At 53.7% G+C, this 22,300-nt stretch overlaps 1 protein-coding gene across 2 annotated transcripts in view; it reads right to left on the reverse strand.

The window, feature by feature from the left end:
- Positions 1–1,216: 1,216 nt before the first annotated feature.
- RGS10 (regulator of G protein signaling 10) overlaps positions 1,217–22,300 on the reverse strand; it is a 38,837-nt gene continuing 17,753 nt past the window's right edge. For both annotated transcript variants that reach the window (XM_046027699.1, XM_046027700.1), the window contains exons 4-5: positions 15,693–15,836; positions 1,217–1,623 (exon numbers count right to left, since the gene is read on the reverse strand). In XM_046027699.1, the coding sequence (XP_045883655.1) occupies positions 1,477–1,623; positions 15,693–15,836 (291 nt within the window). In that variant the 3' untranslated portion in view covers positions 1,217–1,476. The remainder of the gene's footprint in view (positions 1,624–15,692; positions 15,837–22,300) is intronic.

Below are 22,300 nucleotides of genomic sequence, written 5' to 3' on the forward strand. Positions count from 1 at the left end.
CCCACAAGGGGACCAAACATTTGCAGTTTCTGGCGAATGCTCGGTCGGAGGACTTGGTTCTCAGCAGTGAAGGGCTCCCTGAAGGCCGCCCCTGCCGCCCCTTCCCCAGGCCCGAGATGGACAGGAAACCTTCGACCGCAGCCAGTAGACAACGGAGGCCGGGGAATCAGGGGGACGCAGAGCTGTCACATGAGGGGTGGGTCACCGTCACCCACTGGCTTGCTCAGACACATCCCATCTCTGCCAGTTGTCCCGTAATGACCAAACTCCGTTCCCTTCTCTCCCATAGCGATTCTGGTGGGATTAATAAACTACACAGTCACCCTCGACATCAGGGAGCTTTGTAAATGGGACAGTCTGAGCGGGAAGGCTCACAAGTAACCGAGTGTGGTTGCTGTGTTTGTATAAACAGGAGTTGAAGATTTGGCAAACGGGCTGGAGAGGTCTGGCAGCAGATGGCGGGAGCAAGCGGCAGTAGGGAACCGTGCCTGACCTTGGGCTCTGCTGGGCTCTGCTCGTAAAGGGGCGAAGGGGGCTACGTGGGCTGGGCTGGCACAGCCGGGGCCAAGCAGGGTTTCACTCACAGCCTCTACCCAAAAGAGACTTTCAAAGAGCACTTCTTTCCCCTTGCTGAAGTGTCAAGCCCGGAGTTAACAAGTCCAGTAAAGGGTAGGGCAGGTTTCCAATGTGTTCCCAGACGGGTTATGGGAGAACAAGACATCCCCCAACTCCATCATCGGCACAGGCCACGAGCCCATTCACCACGGCCTTGTGCTGCCACGGGGACCCTGAGCAATTCTGCATTTATCTTTCTTCCGGTCGAGATCTTGTTTCTGTCAAGATGAACTATTTATCTGTGTTGCATGAAATGTCAGACTGTAGGCAAAACCAAGGCAAACCCCCACACAAGAAATAACCCTCTGGGGGCGCGCACACACGGCTCCCCAAATCTGGAGAGGCTGTCAGTGATGACTTTCCCCAGCCATGAACTTACTCTTGACAAGTTCTTAACCCAAAAGGCGCCTGACAGCCCACGCCCCCAGGGGCCTCGGTTTGTCAGAGCAACTCATTCCCGAACTGATTTGCCAAGTGAATCCGTGGACATGCACGGCCTCTCCCCCAGAGGCCGGGCAAAGGCGTAAAGGGTAACAGGTGTTCTAAATTTCACCTGGTGGCCTCAGACGACGTTTAATCAAGCCACAAAACGCTCAAAGCATCCAGTGTTTAAGGGCTCTTCTGCTCGTGTGTGTGTGTATGTGAACTAAAACTTCAAAGCTATTTGGTTTTTTATGTAAGATTAGTCATCATGCAAAACTCACTGGTCAAGCAGTTAATAAAATACACGTATCCCACGGGAGGGTTTTGTACATTTCAGTCCTTACAGAAAACAAAGCAATTATAAATCCTGCACGGTCCTGAGAGGGAGGGAGTTCCTTCGCCTCCGAAAGCCGCCAGTCCTGCCAGCCCTTGGGCGGCTCATGTGTTGTAAATTCTGGAAGCCCTTTTAGCGGCAGTCTGGGCGTCCGGGGCATCTTCTTCCTCTTCCTCGGTTCGCTTCTGTTTCAAAAACAAGTCAGACTTCAAGAAGCGGCTGTAGCTGTCATACTTCATGAGGTTGAAGATCTAAGGAGAAAAGGAAAAAGGCATCTACAGGATGAGGCTAATCGGACCATGAGTCATTCTCTCAAATGTGTATCAAATTCCTATCATGTGCCAAAGAGGGCAGCTACGTGCAAAACCCACAAAGCAAGTAAGTCCTGTGCCGGGCAAGGAAGATTTCCTGGGTGGTTTTGGTCATTATGAGACCGTCTCAACGGACTATAATAGCCACATGAACGAATCTTCTATCTTCCTTGGAAGTACAAATGCACACAGCACTGATTCATACCCTTGTATCAAGAGGTCCATTACGAATCTCCACTCTATTTGGATAGATAACACAGACAGATAACACATAGGGACGTATTTCTCCAGAAACTTGAGATGGCAGAACAGAAACCATTCCTGTAGAGGGGGTGGTGACTGGAAAGGCCACTGTCATCTCAGATGATGCCAACCTTGTCAAGAACCTCCACCCCAGAAGTCTGGCATCCAAAATCTCAAGCCTGTTATGATGCCAAGAAAAAAAAGGGGGGCTACTTGAATGCAGGCCGGGGAGTGAAATGATGGTGTTAGCAAGGAGAGGCTCCGGGAACAGGCCCTAATTAAAGCAAGCAGCCGCTGGCTGCCGCAGGTGGACCTCGGCACACTCACACAGCCCAGGAGCACGGCTCTGGGGAAGCAAGGACTCTCAGATACAAGGGAGGACTCCTCATGGAGCCTCACTCTCCGGGATTATCAGGCTGTGTCCTGCCCCACAGGTCCTCAGAGAACTGCCCCCTCTCCTTAGCCATGGTCCCTATTCCCAGCACCCACTCCTCTCCACTCCCACCTGGTCCTTTGCCCCCCTCCTCCCTTGCCCTACGAAATCGGTGGAAAAAAGGAGAAGCATTTTCCGGCTGTTGCAGAGTACAGCCTCTTGAGAAATCTTCCTCCTGTTTCTCTCTCTCAAATCTTTCAACTGAATTTTCAGGACATTCTGCAGAAGAAAAATCCACACTGTGCACCCCGGTGTCTTTGCTTCCTGCACTGCGATGGGTTCAACAAGTGGAAAGTTCCAGGGGAGTCTAGAATGTCGCTCACTGCCAGAAGGGGTTATCAAGTGGTTGGTAAAACCCTGACATCTTTTAAATTCGACCTCTCCCAACACACATGCAAACTTTTGAAAACTGAATGTCGGATAGAGTTGAAGGACTCAGAATGTCTGGGGATGGGAGACCTGGAACCTTCTGCCTTTATACCTTCCTTCTCCCGAGAGGGCTTCACCCACAGGAGAAGCGCCTGAATCACTCAGCTGCCGTCTGAGTCCGCTGCTCAGGGAAAGATTTAGGACTTTGTGTTTTCCTTAAATTCTTGCACTATGGTCTGCCTGTCCCCGGGTGCCCCTCCAGCCCTGCCTCAGATATGCAGCTGTTCAGGAAGGACACGCTCCCATGAGTCCCTACCTTGTGCCTCCCCAAGACCGTCACCTTTTACAGCAATCTTGCAATCCAAGACTGATGGGCTGACATTTGGAGAAATCATTCAGTTTAAAACAACAATTAAAAAAAAAAACAACCCTCCCAGAAAACACACAAATCAGAGCCAAGGGCAAAGCGGGGGACGAGGAATGCCATTATCGCTTGGCGGCCTCCCACGAGTGTGCCGTGCAGGTGGGACGATCTTGCGGCACCTGCGTGATTCCGCTCTCCGGGGCACAGAGCTCCCAGAGGACCCCCTGACGTGCCCGCCCTGGTGGTCTAGCTTGAGGCTCAGAGTGACTCACGAACTCCGCCTCGTGAGGACCCCTCCTGGCACCCAGCCCTGCACCCCCCTCCCCCTCCCGCTCCAGGTCCGCAGCAGATGGGACCCAGCACTGCCAGCAGGATGCGGTTGGACCCAAGTGTCTCGTCTGAAGTCTCCGCGTGTGGGAGGACAGCATCCTGTTTGCCTGCCGTGCTCGGAGGCTCACACTTCAGAGAAGAGAAGAAAAAGGCCCCCAGGGACGGAGCAGGTGGGGGACAGAGGCCAGGGGGTCGCTTCGGCTGAGGGGGGCTGCTCCGGGGCAGGCAGGACTCAGTGGCCGGGCTCTGGGGACTCCAGGGTGCCAGCGAACTTGAGGGGACAGGGCTGCAAACTACTTAACAGGAGCATAAGGGCCACTCCCTGCCATGGGCAGGTGTGAAATGCCCAGGAAGGCTTTTGGGCTCGGGTTCCCTCTGCCAGGAGCCTTCGCCTGCCTCCTGGAGCTATGCAGTCACCAGGCAGTGGCCGCGGCCATCAGACCCCTGTAGGAGAAGGAACAAGGAAAGGACCACATTTTCCGGGGCTGCAAGCTGCCTAACAGCTCATCCCTGCCCCCAGCAAAGGGTCTCCTGGGCACTGGCCTCGGAGTGCACGGAAACGGGGCCCGCGTCCCAGGGTCCCCCACGGGGCTGCTTAGTGAAAACAGCTTGGAGGAGAGAATGCTCCTAAAAATCCCTTCCCAGAAAGTGTCCAAAGGCAGTGTCTCCAGCTGAGGACCCCAGGCCACAGCCTCCTTGGTCACGGGGCAAAGGGCCGTGACTGGGGTCCTGTAAATCCTCACCCAGTGAATGAACAGAAACCATCCAACGTGCAGTGACAGAGGGCTGACAACACGCAGGGGGGTGGGGGAGGGGCAGGTACCATCCCTGCTGAGGGTACTTTCCAGCCCAGCACCAGGCCACGCACGGAGCATCCTCTCTGTCAAACCCTCACCGAGACCCTATGTCACCTGCTTGCAGAGAGAAGAGACAAGGCCTCAGAGACTCGGGGCTTTGCCCTGCAGGCAGCAGGTCCATCTGCTGGGGCTGCCGTGAGACGTAACCCAGACTGCGGGGCTCGAACAACAGAAAGTTCTTTACCACGGGTCTGGAGGCTGGGACTCTAAATCGAAGGAGTTGGCAGGGCGGGCGTCTTCTGAGGCCTCTCTCCCGGGCTTATTCAGATGGCCCCAACTTAGGATGGTTTGACTTAACGATTTTTTGACTTTATACAACCCACATTCAATAGAAGGTGTACTTGGAACATTGAACTTTGATCTTTCCCCGGGGCCAGCGATAGGCGGTCTGACCCTCTCTGGTGAGGTGGACCCGCCACCACAGACGCCAAGAGCTCAGGCTGACAACCATCCTACCCCCGACCCTCTCTGGTGAGGTGGACCCGCCACCACAGACGCCAAGAGCTCAGGCTGACAACCATCCTACCCCCTACAGCCGTTCCGTTTCCACTTCCAGGACAGTATTCCATGAACGACGTGAGATATCCAACACTTCATCTGTGAAATAGGCTTTGCGTTGGATGACTTCATCCAGCTGTGGGCTAATGTGAGTGTTGGGAGCACGTTCAAGGGGGCTAGGCTGAGCTGTGAGGTTAGATGTGTTTACTATCCTCTTTAACTTGCAGTATTTTCCAGTTACTGTCAGGATGTAGCTCCGTATCGAGCTGAGGAAGATGTGCACGTGGCCGTCTTCCCCGTGTCCTTACACGTTCTTCTCTCTGTGTCTATGTCCTCTTCTCAGAAAGAGACCAGTCATACTGGATTAGGGCCCACCCCCAATGACCTCATTTTACATTCATTATCTCCTAAAAGGCCTTATCTTTAAACACAGTCACATTCTGAGGTCCTGGGGCTTGGGACTCCAACACCAGGTTTTGGAGAGGACACAGCCGGTAGCAACCCAAGAGAGATGGGCGGGATGCGGAGGCTGGCCACCATGCCCCGAGCCCGTACTCAGAACTGCTAGGCTGTCCCGCCGCTCACCTGGCAGACCAGGAAGCAGTCACCGAAAATGAAGTCTGCAAAAGGAGTTAGACGTGGAAAGAATGCGACATGTGAATGTCACACGTCTAAACACTCAATTTTAAAAATGTGCTGAAATGAAAAACAATGATGCCAAATGTGTTCCTCGAGTGTATCTGTGTAGGGACACCTGCGTGGCTCAGTAGGTTAAGCCTCTGCCTTGGGCTCAGGTCATGATCCCAGAACCCTGGGATCATGACCTGCATCGGGCTCTCTGCTCAGCAGGGAGCCTGCTTCCTCCTCTCTCTCTGCCTGCTGCTCTGCCTACTTGTGATCTCTCTCTCTCTCTCTCTGTGTCAAATAAATACACTTTTTTTTTAAGATTTTATCAGTGGGGGCACCTGGTTGGCTCAGTCAGAAGAGCGTGTGACTCCTGATCTCAGGGTCATGAGCTTGAGCCCCATGTTGGGTGTAGAAATTACTTAAAAAAAAAATTTTTTTTTTAATGTATTTGTATGTGTAATGGGAAACAACTATCCCTAAAAGTCGGTGTGGTGGGTTGAATGGGGGACCCACAAAGTGTACTTCCACCGGGAACCTCGGAACATGACCTTAGCTGGAATAGGGTTAGTTGAGGATCTCGCAGTAAGACCATCTTCCAAGGAGTGGTGTCCTCCTGAGACGAGGAGAGGACACATGGAGGGACACAGAGAGACGAGGTCCCATGAAGGCAGAAGCCGTGATCAGGGCGAAGCAGCCACAAGCTGAGGAACACGGGGATGCCAGCCCCCACCGAAATCCAGGAGGGAGCAGGGAAGCATTCCTCAGTAGAGCCCACTGAAACCTCGATTTCAGACTTCTGGCCTCCTGAACTGACAGAATAGATTTTTGTTGTTTTAAGCAACTCCATTTAGAACCATTTGTTAAGACAGTCCTTGAAAACCAACCGCTGGCTTCTTGATTTCCGCTCGCTCCTACTTGAGCGCAGAAAATGGGATGGCCCTCGGTGTTCCAGAAGGTCCCTCTCTGACCAGGAGAACTGGCCTCACGGGGCCTGAACGGAGAGCATCACCTTCCAACACACCTCAAGTTGTCCGTGGGGGAGAGAAAGCAGGAGGTGGAGACACCACCTCGGGGTGGGGATGGGGCTCCAGTGGGCAGACGGCATCCGAGCAGAGCAATGCGGCAGACAGACCCTCCTCCTGAGAGACAGGCAGCGGGTGGAGACAGGCTGCAGGCTCTGGCAGCCCCACATGTGTCTGCGGCCTGACTCGACTGTAAACTACTCAGCATCGTTGCTGGGGCTCACTCCGGCAGGCAGCTGGAGGAGGAGCTCTCCGTGATCCGGGCAAAGGGAGCCCTCCTGCCCATGGGCATCGGTGGGCCAGATCACGCCACCCAAACAAGGCCCCTCCGTCCGCAGTTCCCAGGGTGCTGACGGATTAGGCTTGGCCTTTCTGCAAGGGAAAACATCCATGCGGTGTTCCAACAGGAGGTTGTTCCAAATCTGCCATTCCGAGAAAGGACGCCCTCCCAGAAGCACTTTTGTCCGTGGAGAAGGCAGGACGCTTCACCAGGCTTGAAGGCCCCACGGTGGGGATTTCATCTCTGTCTTCAGAAGCGCGTTTCAAACCTAATCGTTGAACGCCTCTCAGACAGCAGGGACATGGAAAGACCTCCGTGCGCGCCCTCCCTCCTCTCCACACCCCTCTGCCATGTCACTTCAGCTGGATGCAAGGGGGACATAAAGCCTTTCATGCAGCAGGAAGTTCTCGTGGTGAGATTTCATATTTGCTTCAAGAACTGGGGTCTTGAAAGAAGGCAGCAAGCGCCATGTCTAATGGCACCTTCTAGAACGTGCTCTCTGCCCACACACGGAGACCACAGACGTGCTTTCCTACCCATGCATACTGACAGAAAGCGTGAAGAAAGCAAGCTCACTCTCTCCAGCCCTCAGGCCATGGAATGACCAGAGGCCGTGGGGCAGGGCACACACAGGGACGTCCCCACCATGAGAGTTCAAGACCTCCTCCCTGTCTTCTGAGTGGGGACCTCCAGAAGAAGGTCTGAGGGTGGCCGGCAGGGAGCAGCTCAGCTCGGCGCTTGTCCCAACCAGCCAGGCTGTGGAAGTTTCTCTCCTGCTTCCCAGACAGGCTGCCAGAGACGGACGCCATGCCGGGTATGATCGAAGCTCCAGAAAGAAGGTGGACATGGACGGAGAAGGAGCGCTCCCTGCTCGAGGGTGATACCCCTCACAGGCCCATGGGTCTGGTGCTGTCCATGGAGCAGGGGCACTTGGTCCACTTTTTCCTGGAGTCCATCACACTCAAATCCCAAGCCCAAATGATGTGCTTTCTACGTGGAGAGAAAGTATTTTCTTTTGCTTTCTGCCAAGGAGGAGACTTAAAAGTTATTCTAGCACCGCCCGACCTTCTTCCCCTAAATACCCTTCTAAAGGTACAAAAAATAAAAACACCTCAAAGTATTTCAAACGCTATCTTTCCTGCCCTCCTGAGGCAAACAGCTGTGGGAGATGCAGGAAGCCAACTTCTCTTCCATTTGAATGAAAACCCACGACCTGTCCTTTCGGGCTTTGCTCACTGGAAAATGCCAATTTCGGGACTGGATTTAATCCAGGGGCAGGTGTCAGCTGGCACCCACGAGACAGAGGCGCCCAGAATCCCCAGGCCCAGCCATCACTGCAGACTCGGAGATCCAGGGCACGGGGGAGGGGGTGGACCCCGACCTGCCCCCCGGAAGCATGGCAGCCCCTCCCCCACGGCCGGGTCCTCACCCACTGGCCCACCCCTTCTTCTTGATGTCTAAAAAGGAAGTGTTTCTCTCTTCTTGGGTTCTGGGGAAATTCAAGGTAAAGACACTGCCAACGAGGGGCCGGACGCATGGTTCCTTTCTCTGTCAAGGATGTGGCTGAGAGCACCGACATCTCACTAGAGTCTTTTCTACCTTCTTTTTTTTTAAGCATCAGAGCTTGAGAGCTTCCTTTCCCGTGGAGAAGGCCGCCTCCCTCCTGCTTTCCCCAGACTAGACTTAGCACCAAGCCTGGACGAGAGGGTCCCGGCAGCACTCGAAACCTGCTTTAGGTGTAGGAACTGGTTCCCTCAGGAACATTCTCTTTCATGGTCCCAGAAAACAATGATTTCGAGGTGCCACGTGCAATGAACTTGACCCTCCCATTGCCTCCAGTCTCCTCGTTGGCCCAGGGGGAACCAACCTGGCTATTCTGTGGAACTCAAACCAGAGGCTTCAGGGCGAGAAAGGTGTGTCAAATGGTGCGGAGACACTTCTAGGAGCAGAGCTGTGTTTTAAACCATTTGACGTGGCACCGTCTCAAGTCACTGAGCAGATTTCAAGGCATGCCATTCTTACCCCTTCAGGGAAGGGTCTGGAAGGGTACGGAACACATGGGCGTTACTGCTAGGGAGGGAGAGGGAAGGCACAGCCTAAGGGGTTTTAACGTGTTAGCTCAGACCCTCCTGGATCATGTGAATTTTCTTTTCTTCTCAACAACAAACATGTAGTTATTTATCTACTAAAAATCATTTTCAGGGGCGCCCAGGAGGCTCGGTTGGTTAAGTGTCTGACTCTTGGTTTCGGCTCAGGTCATGATCTCAGGGCCATGAGATCGAGCCCCATGTCAGGCTCTGCGCACAACACGGAGCCTGCTTGAGATTCTCTCCCTCTGGTGCCCCTACCCCCACTCATGCTCTTTCTAAATTAATTAATTAATTAATTAAAATCTTTTAACAAATTTTTAAAATTAGCCAATCAGGGGCGCCTGGGTGACTCAGCTGTTAAGCGTCTGCCTTTGTCTAGGTCATGATCCCAGGGTCCTAGAATGGAGCCCCGCATCAGGCTCCCTGCTCAGGGGGGAGTCTGATTCTCCCTCCCCCACTCCTCCTGCTTGTGTTCCCTCTCTCGCTGTGTCTCTGTCGAATAAATAAGTAAAATCTTTAAAAATTAAATTAAATGAACCTGCTCAGAATCCTAGGTGACACAGTAACGGGTTATGCTCGTGGCTCTTGCTGGCCGAGCGGACCCCTGGGCCGGCCTTCCTCCCTGGAGCTCCCAGCCATGTGTCCAGCCTGCCGAGCCGACAAGGCCAGCAGGGACAGACGCTGTTATGTCTCGTACAAAGGAAAGCACGTTAGGCTGCTGTGACCAATTTGATCCCTTCGTGTTGTAGCTGGCTTGGTGCCTGAGGGACTGACAGGAATGTTCTAGAATCAGCTAGGCCAGCGGGACAGAAGAGCCCGGTGGGGCCGGGGAGATGGATGCGGGAAAGGAGAAGGCAAGAGCCCTGGCAGGTCTTTCAGGGCCAAAGACCGGGCTGCTGTGAGGCACGCATGAAAGGAAGGGGGCGGCCCAGGCCGGGAGGAGGACGGCAGGGCCAGGCGGCAGGGCAGAGGGTCAGGAGGACGGCCTGGCCACGCAGGAAGCCCCACATCCACGCGGGTTCCCCTCTCCCAGCGTGGGGACCTCGGGCTAGTCGGGTCACCTGCCCCTGGGGTGAACTTTCTCACTTGAGAGCCGAGGCTCCAGGTCCTGGCTCCGGCTGCTTTCGGGTGGGGACCTGAGGCTCAGGGAGGGTGAGGCACGGCAACTCTGCCACGGCTCTGGAAGGCCCATCAAGCCGGGGTTTCTCAACCTCAGCACCGTGGCCATTTGGGGCTGGATAATTCTGGGTCATGCGGGACTGTCCTCTGTGTCCCATTTAGCAGCATCCTGGCTTCCACCCAAAGAGCCCGGTGGTACCCTCCGCCCACCCCTGTTGTACAGCCAGAAAGCTCTCTCCAGACATTGCCCAGGATCCCCTGCAGGGAGCGAGGCGGGGGGAGCCAAATCGTCCCCGGTTAAGAACTACTGCACAAAGTTAATCTTCATGTGACATTCTAAAGGACACGCGCAGCCACACTCACGGAGGGTCCTGAGTAAACACGCCGCGGATAACGAATGCATTTCGCCTCCCAAGTGTCTTATCATAAGCTCCGTTTCACAAAAGAGGAAGCTGACGCCCAGAGAGGGACTGCATCTTGCCCAATGTCTCCCAGCTACCAAATTCCAAAGTCAAAGGAAAGAGGGAAAGGTTGGGTCTAGGGAAAAAGGATGTGGCTGGCAGGGAGCAACTTTGTAACATCAGGAACTGACTTTGTAGACGGCGTCACGGTGAGGGTCCGAGGGGCAGCAGAGCTGGCCAAAAGCCCCATGGTACAGAGGTGGACACAGAGGTCACACTAAGAAAAGGGGAGGCCGGACTGGAACGAGAGCCCCCACTTCCCCCTCCTGGCTAACCTGACATGCAGAGAAAATGACGGGAAGTCTGAGCTCAGCATCCAGGAAGTGATGGGCAGTGCGGGAGGGGAAGAAGGCAGGTGTCAGGCCATCTGGGTACGAATGATGAGCCATGGTCAGGAGGCTGCAGGGTCACAGCTCGAGCAGAGATGGCTCTGTACCGAGTCATCACCATCCTCTTGCACAGCTCGAGGCCCAAACCTTATTAGCGCAACTGGCACATTCTATAAATAGTTACCAATCAAAATCCTTGGAAGTAAACTGCTTACCACAGCTTCAAGGCCTAACCCCAGCCAGTCCCTCCTGACTTAGTTTCTACCATCTTCCTCACTGACTATACAGTCCAGCCATACTGACCTCCTCTAGTAGATTCCCACCCCAGGGCCTTTGCACTTCCTGTTGCCTCTCCCTGGAAGGTCTTACCTGGCTTCCCCTTGCCACTCAGGTCTCAGTCTCCTCAGAGAGCCCTCCTTGACCACAAGATCCATAGTGGGCCCCTCCCAGTCACTCTTAGCCAACCACCTGCTGTATTTACTTCATAGCATTTATCTTTTTCTGTCTTCGTGGTTGGATCATGGCTGATTTCCTCTCTGCACATACAGCTCCTAGCATGGTCCCTGGTACATAGTAGGTTCTCCATCAAGATGGTAACATAAGGGAGTGAATGAAAGAACAAATACCAGCAAACCAACCAGAACGGAAATAGACCTGCCAGCAGAGGGTTTTTAAAAGGGGGGGGAAAAAGACACTGCAGGAAATTGCAGTTCATTGAAAAAACCAGTTCTTTGTAAGGTCGCCTCCTCCTTCCTGCTTCCCACAACTTAAATTTGTCCTTTGATTCTAGGCTAAGGTTCCAAGGAAACAGCCACAGTCCAACACCACCCCCCCCACCCATGCTCGCCGCCCTCTCCTGGCCCTCCCAGCATTGTGTCGAGCACACAACCCGGCCATGTTTGCAGAACTGAGCTAAATCAGAGAATGATCTCTCTACATCCGTAAGTTTTCAAAGGGATGGAGTTTTAAGCCCCCAAACTTCTCTTATGATGTGAAAATGTTGGGGCATCTGGGTGGCTCAGTGGGTTAAAGCTTCTGCCTTTGGCTCGGGTCATGATCTCGGGGTCCTGGGATTGAGCCCAGTACGGGGCTCTCTGCTGAGCAGGGAGCCTGCTTCCTCCTCTCTCTCTCTCTGCCTGCTTCTCTGCCTACTTGTGATCTCTGTCTGTCAAATAAAGTCTTTTAAAAAATATCAAAATGTTGGGGTGCCTGGGTGGCTCAGTCATTGGGTGTCTGCCTTCGGCTCGGGTCATGATCCCAGGGTCCTGGGATCGAGCCCCACATCGGGCTCTCTACTTAGTGGGAAGCCTGCTTCTTCCTTTCGCACTTCCCTTGCTTGTGTTCCCTCTCTCGCTGTGTCTCTCTGTCAAATAAATAAATAAATAATCTTAATACAAAAAAGATGTCCAAATGTCTAACACATCCTTCACAGAACACGCCGACCACAATTTCGGCCTGATGCTTTGGGGGATCAGGATCACGAATGGTGTCACCGTCCCACGGCACAGGGATGCCCTCAGTGTGGTGTGTGGGGCTCGGGGCCCTCCAGATATCGCTGTGGTTTCATGTTTAGTTTCGTTTTTCTGCCTCCGCTCTGCCTGTCACTTGTCACTTCTTGCCGCCCGTCCCTGCACAGCCTCCACCAGCATTTCCAGCCCGCCATGACCTGAGACGCCGAGCCCGCCGGAACCACGTGTAGAGAAAGAACAAACAGGACTTGGATGAAGGCCCAAGAAGCCCTGCTTCAAATCAGACGCACGGACAAGGGGTCTTCTAATTTACTGCTCATGGAGGATCTTCCCACCCATCTAGGCTCTGGCTGTGACCTAATGGCCTGCCCGCCCCCCCACCCACTCCGACGAGGGCTGAGGCTCCCTGATGTCTCCCTGCTGGACGGAGCAAGAAGCAGGTGGCTGGACAAAGCCAGAGCCACCGAGTGGGGTGGGGCTTGAGTTAGGTGAATTCTCCCGGTCCTACATAGGTTCCTCCTGGCTTCAAACTCCTGCACTTAGAAAAACAGGGTCCTCCAGGGGGGTCTTTGGGAGCAGAGAGCCACAGGCCGTGCTGAGCACACATTTTGTTGGTCACCAGCAAGGCTTCTGACGGGCAGAGTTTTCCCGAAGTGGAACAGAACGCAGAAGCCCTCCCCAGGGGCTCCCTGTGGCATCAGCTCAGATTCCAAATACCTTGTTTCCACCCTGATGTGCCTTTGGAAGATGGTGCCTCTTTCTCCCTCTCAAATAAGTGAATTTTTAGCAACAGGAGACACAAGGGCTTTCTTCACATTAAGCACTTTGAACTGCGCTGTGGCACAAGCGTACTTACAGGAAAGAGAAGGACAGAAAATCTAGAAGTCAAATATTATCCATGTTTTTTTTTCCAGGTATAGAATTATGAATTTTTTCATCTTTATATTTTGATTTTCCAAGCTTCTTTTGTTAAGCATGTGTGAGTTTTTACGGTTAGATAAAAGTAATTTAAAAAATATTTTTCTTTGAGGGCACCTGGGTGACTCCGTCGGTTAAGCGTTTGCCTTTGGCTCAGGTCACGATCTCAGGGTTCTGGGATCAAGACCCGCATTGGGTTCTCTGCTCAGCAGAGATCTGCTTCTCCCTCCCCGTCTGCATCTCCCCCTGCTTATGCTCTCTCTGTCTCCCTCTCCCTCTCTCTCTCTTGAATGAATAAATAAAATCTTTTAAAAAATATTTTTCCTTTGTCATTTAGAAAAAGATCGGCCTCTGTCCCTTGTGTTTCCTCCTTTTCGTGCCAGCAAAAACTCCCAGCGTCTGCAGCAAGTGGAGTGTGCCCGGTCACAGGGGTCCAGCTCCACCTTGAGACGTGCTTCAGGCCTAACTGCAGGACATCTGGGTCCTTGGGAGCCCGAGGTCCCAGTGAGTGGAGTGACATCAACCTACAGCGTTCCTCCCTACTACCTTGGCTTCTGCGGCCCTGGAAAATGGGGTTGCCAGTATTCACCTGGCCTTTCCAGTCCCTCTGCTCCAGATGCTTTGAAGAGCCACAAAGGGCCCCACGAATCCAGGCTGTGGGTGTGGCAGAGAGCGTGTGGTCTTTGAAGGCAGGTGGACGAGAACACATCTGGCCTCCAGCACCTCCTGCCACCTGTGTGACTCTGTACTAACAAACCACTGAGTCTCCCTGAACCTTGCTTTTTGCATCACTAAAATGGGAGTAATAATAATGCATGCAGGAGATGAATGAGATGGGACAAGCCAAGTAGATATGAGATGCTGAAGGGTACCCCTGAACAGTGAACACTGCTCTTAGTGAAAATATCTAGGACACAGGGGGTTCAGTCTAGGTTCTCAACCCTGCCTGTACTTTCAAGTTCCCTGGGAAGCTTTAAAAGACTCTGAGGTCTATCGGGCACCTGGGTGGCTCAGTCGGTTGGGCAGCCGACTCATTGGTTCGGCTCAGGTCATGACCTCATGGGTCATGAGTTCGAGCCCTGCGTGGGGCTCCACACTTGGCAGGGAATCTGCTTCTCCTTCTCCCTCTGCCCTTCCCCTGCCAGCTCGATCTCTCTCTCTGTGTCAAATAAATGAATAAATCTTTGGAAGAAAAAAAAAAAGACTCAGCGGTCCAGGTGGGGCAGAGATGCTCATGCAGCTATGGACACAAGAAGTGCCTTTTCACCATACCTTCTACTTCCTTTCCAGCCACAAATCCATGTCCATGGCGTCCTTCCCATTGGCTCAAAACCACCGCCTCCAGGAAGCCCTCGCCAAGTCACCCACACCCACTGGAATTCCTTCAACACCTAAGCTTGGTTCAGGACTCAATTCACACGGGGTTTGCACTGCGTGCCCTGTTGCCATTGTGTCAACTTGAAAACATTCTCAAACCACTTTTCACGTTTGTATTTGCTACCAATATACTTGTTTCCTAATCTGACGCTGAGCAAAGATGGGCGTTGTGGATGCCGGCACAGGCTCTGGGCTCTCTACTCCAGACGGTCCAAAAGAGGCCAACCGAGGCACTGTACCAGTTCCCAGAGTATGGTGCCAGGACCTGAAGCAGCAACGTCACCTGGGAACTTGTTAGGAAGGCAAAGTCTCAGGCCACCTGGGAACCATCACACTGGAAGGTTAACTCTGGGGGTGAGGCCCGGCGTCTGTCTGATCGAGCCCTCCAGGTGGGTCTGGGCGTGCTCACCTTGGAGGGCTGCTGAATGAAGCTAAAAGCTCATTTCCACCTGTGAGTCAAGGAAGGCCTTTGCTCCCTCGCCCCGGAAGGCGCCGGCAGAAGTTTGATATTGGTCTGTGTTCCCTCGTTGACAGGTGTATAGGTAACATTTCGTAAGCATGCTCTGAAGAGTCACATCTGCAAATTCATGTCTGAAGTCTCTGGAGTGCAGTTTCGCCCCTTTTCCTATTACCACTGGCGCAGCTCATCAAAAAGCTTGCCAGAAAACTAATGTACCTCTTATAGGTCCATTTCTGAAACTCAATTTGTCCTGCTTTAAGTGGAATAGAGTGCCCAACATTAACCTTTTCCTTATAACTCAGGAGCCTCACTGTGAACTCGCTCGCAGCCGAAGGCCCCCAGAAGTGGGTAGCTGTGCTTAGATATTGGCACAAAAACAGCCCCAGTGTGTCTACCACTGTGAGTCCTTGTGCTTCCTTTCTAGATTTTTCTTTAAAAGCTTTTTAGATTTTCTACATGTTGCTTCCTCATTGTGGGTCCCTCGAATAGCTCCAGCCTCCCTTCTAATCTGGGTTGAGAAGAAAGATAACCCTGCTGGTTCAAACTGTGTGGAGACCAAAAAGTAGGCAGGCCTGAGGGGGCCTCCTACGGGTCAAACCCCAAGCCTGGCATTCCAGTCCCCTCTCGTTCATCAACCACGGCCCTTCAGTGTGCCTCAACTTGCCCAGCCTAACTTTCTTCTGGGGTGCTTCTGGGGCGCCTAACATTCTTCCAGCCCGGGAATAAGTGTCACATCCGGGGGCAGGTAAGGCAGTCAGATTACCTGGTCCTGGAGTTTCTGGAACATCAATGGGTGTGGTTCTTCCAGTATCTTCTCATTGAGCCGGGATTGCCCCTCGACGTTGACTTGTGACGAGGCCTTACTGGACAGAAACGTCATGTAGATCTCTTTTGCCTTTTCCTGCATCTGGAGGAGACACGGGGAGCCTGTTATCTGGGAGCCCAGCCCTTCCCGCCTGAGCCCAGTTCTCTACACCAGCCAGACCCAGCAGCTGCAGGAGAAGCAGCCCCATAGCCCTTTGGGGCTCTGGCTGCCGCCCCGGGGCTAAGCGCTGTGTGCGAGGGCTCCGGCTGGGCCCAGCCCCTGCCCCCATCCCTGCCACACATCTGAAGCCACTTGTCCTGTCAGGACACTGCAACACCATCCATTCGGAAATGAAGACAGAAAGCATTCCGGCCCAGAGTGGATGGTAGTCTGCGCCATTCAGGACCATCCTAGGAAGTCCCCAAATGAAGGAGAAAGAAGCCAGGCCCCAAAGGCCCCACACTGCATGGCTCTATGCCCATGAAATATCCAGAAGAGGCAGATCCACAGAGACAGAAAGTTGAGGGGTGGCCCAGGGCTGGGGAAGGGGGTAAGGAGGAGTGACTGCAAAATGGGTAAGGGGTTTCTCTGCAGGGCAGTAAAAGATTTCTGGAACTGGATTGTGTGAAGGTATCTTATGTCGCTGAACTGTGTACTTTAAAATGGTAAAACTGAGAGCCCTAAAAAAAATGGTTAAGTGGTAAGATTTGCACTATGAGTGTAAGAGTGCGACTAAAAAAAGTCAAGTTTGGGGTGCCTGGGTGGCGTGGTCAGTTAAGTGTCCAACTCCCGATTTCAGCTCAGGTCATGATCTCAGGCTCACGAGGCAGAGCCCCACATTGGGCTCTATCCTGGGTGTGGAGTCTTAAGATTCTCTCTCCCTCTGCTCCTCCCCCCTCTAAAAAAGTAAAATTAAAATTAAACACAGAAATAAACATTAAAAAATCAAGTTAAAACATGCACAGTATGCCAACCAGTCTTCGAGAACCTACTATGCCCTTTACAGCCACGACCCCATTTCCCTAATCCCCTGAGCATCCAGCAAAGGGCCATTTCCTGGTGACGCCACTTCCCTGATGAGGACACAGAGGAGAGGTGATGTGGCTAATTCAAAGAGCCTGCAGGAGACTAACGGCTGTTTGGCTCCAAAGTCTTGACTACCTACCCCCACCCCATCCCTGTTCCACGCCTGCGAGATACATCACCCCCTCTAGTGGTCCAGTCGGTCCACATTCCAGGACAGGGAATGTTTTGGTGCCGGCATATGAGTCTAAGCAAAGGGGAGAAGGCTTGCTGCTGTCCTGAGTCCCAAGTGCAGTCCTGCTGGAAAGCATCAATCCTAAGTGGAGACAGGCCCTTAAAATGCTTCTAAGCACAGTTGGAAAAGATATGCCCACGTGCACTCAGGTTGCTGCAAAAATCTGGAGCAGAAACACTTAGCGTAAGTGCTTGGTCTTAAAAACAGCACGCCTGCTTGCTGCGGCTGCGGAAGGCCCAGAGTGCCTGGTCCTCCCGGGCACCCCCAGAGGGTTCTGTTTTCTCCTAGAGAAAGGGGCACCTCGCTGGCGACAAAGATGGGGGTCGGTTCTCTGAACATCACAGACTTACCCAGTACCTCGCCCCACAGCAAGTTGGGAGACAAATGCTTCTGACCTGCAGCCATGGAGCCATGACAGGTTGGGGGAGGGAGCAGGGGGGTCTTCCTGAGGCCCAGAAAAGTGCCAATGTCTTAAGAGCGCCCACCTGGGACCCCTCACAGGCTGCTGAGCTTGGCTCAGGGAAGCCCAAGCTCTGGAAACATTCAGACTTCTAGAAACCACTGGAAGACTCCAAAGGAGCCTTGAAAGGAGGGGAGTTTAACTGATTTTGGGTCCAGGGACTAGTTGATAAAAGACGCCATGACGGTCCTACCCCCCAAGAAAGAAAGTCTTGACAGTATGGGGTCAACGGTTCTTGGCAATGGTTGATGCAGAAATGACTCTGTGGCTTGAGACGTTAATTGATGCCCAACTCAACAACACAGGAGCCTCTCAGGGCTTCTCCAAGGGACAAGTCTAGAGGCCATCGCAGAGATCCAAGCACTCTGGAGCTTCTTGCCTTTCAAATGCCCACCACCACTCCATGAAGTCATGAGCCTCACTCCCACCACCCCTTCTGTCCGCAAGGGGCAGTTTTGGAAAACCACTTCCTGTCTTAACAATACTTCATGAAAATACAATTTCAGCTAGTCTGATCAGCAAACTCCATGCAGAGCTCTGGAAATAGAATTCACTCTGGGGCTCCCTTCCCCCTTGAACATTCACACAGACACACACACACAGACACACATGTTTTCCAGATGAATCCAGGCTATCTTGGGTGGTTCTGCAAAGGAGAAATGTAATGAGTAGCTTGAGGCTTGGAGGTGGGGGGCGGGGCAGGAGGAGAGGAAGCAGGTTGGGAGCCTGAAGGTATGCTAGCCTCTGGGGTGCTAAGCCTCACCCACCCTGAGGTCCCCAGCCACCCCTCCTGAGTCTGTCTGGAATAATTGTGGAGTCCCCAAGGCACACAGTCTGAGGCCAGCCTGGTCCGTGGCTGCCCCCACCCCTGGCTGAACACACAGAGGGGACTGGCTTCAGCCCCAGAGCTTATCTGGGCTGGGATAGGAAGCGTGACTGAAAAGGGAAACCCTTAGACTGCAGACCACAAGCCAGTCACGGGAAGGCCTGGTGCCCATGCCGAGAACTCTTAACAAAAAAGAAGAACCGGGTCTCTCAAGTTATTTTGGTAGAGTTTCCATAGCTTTGTTAACCCTATTCTATCTCCTGCCAGAAAGTGGTAGAGCGGCCCAGGGCTACGGTTCCAGGTGTGAGCTGGAAGGACGGCTTCCCTTCCCAGCCCTGCCAGCCTCCAGCGGGGCACCTGCTCTGCGGAGAGCAGACATGCCCAGCATCCGACACTGCGGGCCCAGAAGGTGCTGGAAAAGGATCCCCGGGCCCAGGTGATGGCTCCTGGCATCAACCTGAGGCCCGTCTGAGGGAGCGTTTGGCCCCCAGATGAGCTTCTCCCAGACGCTGCTTGAATCTGGGGCCTTCCCATCAGTCCTAACAAGACTCGGGCAGAAGTCAGCGCTCAAACGCTGCTCCCTCAGCAAATGCGTGTTGAGGAGAAGCAAATCCGCTTGAGTATCGGCCCTAGACACAGCAGTCGACTCAGAAGGACGACAGAAGCATCAGCATTCCAGAGCTCAGAGGAGCGTTGTTTTGACTGCCCTCGCTCCTCTCCCCCATCCATTAAGGGCGCCGAAGCTTTTTCCATGGGGAAAAGAAAACCTCCTTCCACGCCACGTGCCCTTATAGCTAATGACCTCCCCACCCCCGACTTCTTCCTGACACATCTCAAAGGAAAAGCGTGCACTTTCCATCTCCGTCGTCTCCGTGCCCCCCTCCTTCGCCTGCTCAGTCTGGCTTCCACACTCCCCCTGCCCCCCCCCCCCCCCGCCAGCTCAGCCTCCCAGCAGCTCCCAGACGTGTGCTGGCGCCTCAGTCCCGTAGACCTTCTTCTGGTCTGCTCTCTGGCCCCTGCCTGCCCTCTCAGCATCCTCCAACACCTTCCTGTTTCTGTCTCTTTTGTAGGTTCCTGTCTCTCTCTTCCCCCATGAATTCTGGGGTTCCCAGTCCTCTGTCCTAGTGAGGATGCTTTCCTAACCACGGGCTCTCCCATGATTTCAGCCCAACCCTCTCTCCCCAAGCTACTAACCATGGAGATTTCTAGAAATGCGGGCTTGGATGTCCCACAGATACCTCCAACTTAACACCAAAAAGCAAAGTGGCCCCTCCTGGCCAGTGCCGTCTCTACTCCAGGAAGCTGGGAGGCACAATCCCCAACACCAGTCTCACCCCACACTGCGCCTGTCACCGAGATCTGTGCACCCGGTTCACTCGGCCTCCCGCACATGCCTGCACAGCCAGTCCCCGTCCACTCCCACCCCTCGGCCGGAGATGGACTGCAGGAGAGGACACAGGAGGAAAGTTAAGGATCGAGCCACTGCCTTTATTCATATCAGCTTCAGAAAAAGAAGGAGGCAAAGAAAATATCAAGTAGACCATGCAAGAATAGTTCCGAGAACTGGCTCAGGAAATGGAAAGCAGTTGGAGGGACGGCGGATGGTTCTGCCAAGAGCAGAGACAACAGAGGTGCACCTGCAGGGGTGGGGAGGGCGTGCTAACGGGAGCGTCTGCAAACAGCAGGAACGCGGGGGCGTCAGGTGCCCTAGACGGAAGGGACGAGGAGGGCCGCAGAAAGAAGCCACAAGATGCCCCCAGAGTTCCGATGTCCCCCCCAACCCAGAGCAGTTATCCCCCTCCCTTCGCCATGGGAGACTAGAGTTTTCTCCCCTAAAGAAACCGACTCGGGGAAGCCGCCGAACAGAGGCACGAGGAGGGCAAGGAGGAGACAGCAAATGGTTAAGCGGAACCCTACCACGGACCGGACGCCCCGCAAAATCCTCCCAGCCCCGCACATGGACGTCTGTGTGGTTTGTGAGCATATCAGGCTTGCGGCCGCCGCAGAGAGACGACGGGGCCCCAGTCTAGAGAAAACAAAAGCAGGAAAAAAAATTCCACAGAAGGAAGTGGAAATAAAGTTGAAATCTCCAAAGGAGAAGTAGGAACCAAAAGCCAAAGAGACGAAAAAAGTAAGAGGGAAACAAGGTAAAACGTGAAGGTCTCGCTCCGCCCGGGGGAGGGGAACGTCCCTGGGAATAGAGGCCAGAGAAAACAGACGGAAAGGAGTGACCGAAGTCATGACAATCCTAACACCCTAACATTGCCCAGAGCTCTACATTTCCAGATTAAAGGCGCCACAAAACGCCCACACGGGGGATGAACCCCAACCCCCCAGGGCTTCTGCCTGGACAGCTGTAGAATATTTGTGATGAAAAGAAGAGTGTATGCTCTTGCAGAGGGAAAAGAGCAAATGAAACAGAAGTTTACATATAAAATACTAATTCTTAACGAAAATGGAAGACAACGGGGCGGTACGCTCAGAGGTCTAGGGCAGTCTCAACCTAGAATTCAATTCTGTCCCATCGCAGTTTCAGTAAAGTGGGAGAGTAGGAAAAAATAACATTTTCACTCAAGATCTTTTAAGTGTCCGCGGGCCACGTCCTCTTCCTCGGGAGGCCGCACTGCCCCAGCACGAGGGAGCGACTCAGGACGGAGCATGTCCTGGGTCCCCCAAGCAGGCGAGGGGCCGAGGGAGGCCTGTGGTGGCCGAGGAAGGCCTGGGGACGCCCTGGTGGCAACTGCGGTCAGAGCGTCCCAGGGAGGTCCCCGGGGGAGCCCCAGCTGCACAGGCGAACCGAGAGGCCTGAGCCCACGCGACACCGTGTCGGGAGGCGTCTCAGAGGCTGCTGGAGGTTGTAAGAATAAGAAAAGCCCAAGAGGGTCCGAGAAGGGAAAACGGCACGGAGGCAGCCTCTTTGGCTCAGTCGCAGATAAGAGAGAAGAGAGACTCCTTCATGAGAAAAGAGTGACAGGGAGGTTGGTAAGGGCGGGCTCAAGTTACAGCGAGAGGAAGCCGCGAGATAACATCTAGACGCATCGAGGTAGCTCGGAAGCAAGGGGGGCCCGGGGTCGGCCAGTGCTGGGTCCGGACCCCGCCGGGGGCAGCGGCACCCCGCGCGGGCCAGCCCGAACCCAGCCAGACCCAGGCCGAGACGCGCTGCACGAACCAGGGGGCGAGTGAAATCTGGAGGGTGCTGCGGGGGGCAGGGAACCAGCCCGTCTTACTCCCGAAGAAGCGTGGGTCGCTTGCGGATGTTTGAATACTTTTTTTTTTAAATAAAGAAGATGGTCTTTTAGTCTTTTAGGAAAACCTTTGCTTTAGTACTTTTTTAAAAAGGATTTTATTTATTTGAGAGAGAAAGAGCACAAGTCGGGGTGGGGGGGAGCAGAGGGAGTCGCAGATGCCTTGCTGAGCAGGAAGCCTGATGGGAGGCTCCAGGCCAGGACCCTGGGATCATGACCTGAGCTGAAGGCAGAGGCTTAGCCCACTGAGCCACCCAGGTGTGCCCTTTAGTATGTTAAATAAGAACCTCAAACACTTTAAATCCTGAGTCAGGTTGTAGTGTTAAATAATATGTAATAAAAATCATAAATACCATAGACCCCTACCCCTATAACTCTGTTAATTTTAAAACACTATAAAAAGGCAAGGTACCATTCTATTTAAATGCCATTGCAAGTCCCTCTCGAAGGTATGATTATTAGAAAGCGGCACTGTGGGGCACCGGGGTGGCTTAGCTGGCTACGCGTCTGGCTCTTGGTCGTGATCTCAGGGTTATGGGACAGAGCCCCATGTCAGGTTCCCCACTCAGCTCGGAGTGTGCTTGAGATCCTCTCCCTCTGCCCCTCCCCCCCACACCCGCATGCTCTCTCCCTTTCTGTCTCAAATAAATCTTCAAGAGAGAAAGAAAGGAAGGGCGCCTGGGTGGCTCAGTGTGTTAAGCCTCTGCCTTCGGCTCAGATCATGATCCCAGGGTCCTGGGATCGAGCCCCATATCGGGCTCTCTGCTCAGCAGGGAG

This window comes from Meles meles, chromosome 13, assembly GCF_922984935.1.
Source record: "Meles meles chromosome 13, mMelMel3.1 paternal haplotype, whole genome shotgun sequence".
Lineage (NCBI taxonomy): Eukaryota > Metazoa > Chordata > Mammalia > Carnivora > Mustelidae > Meles > Meles meles.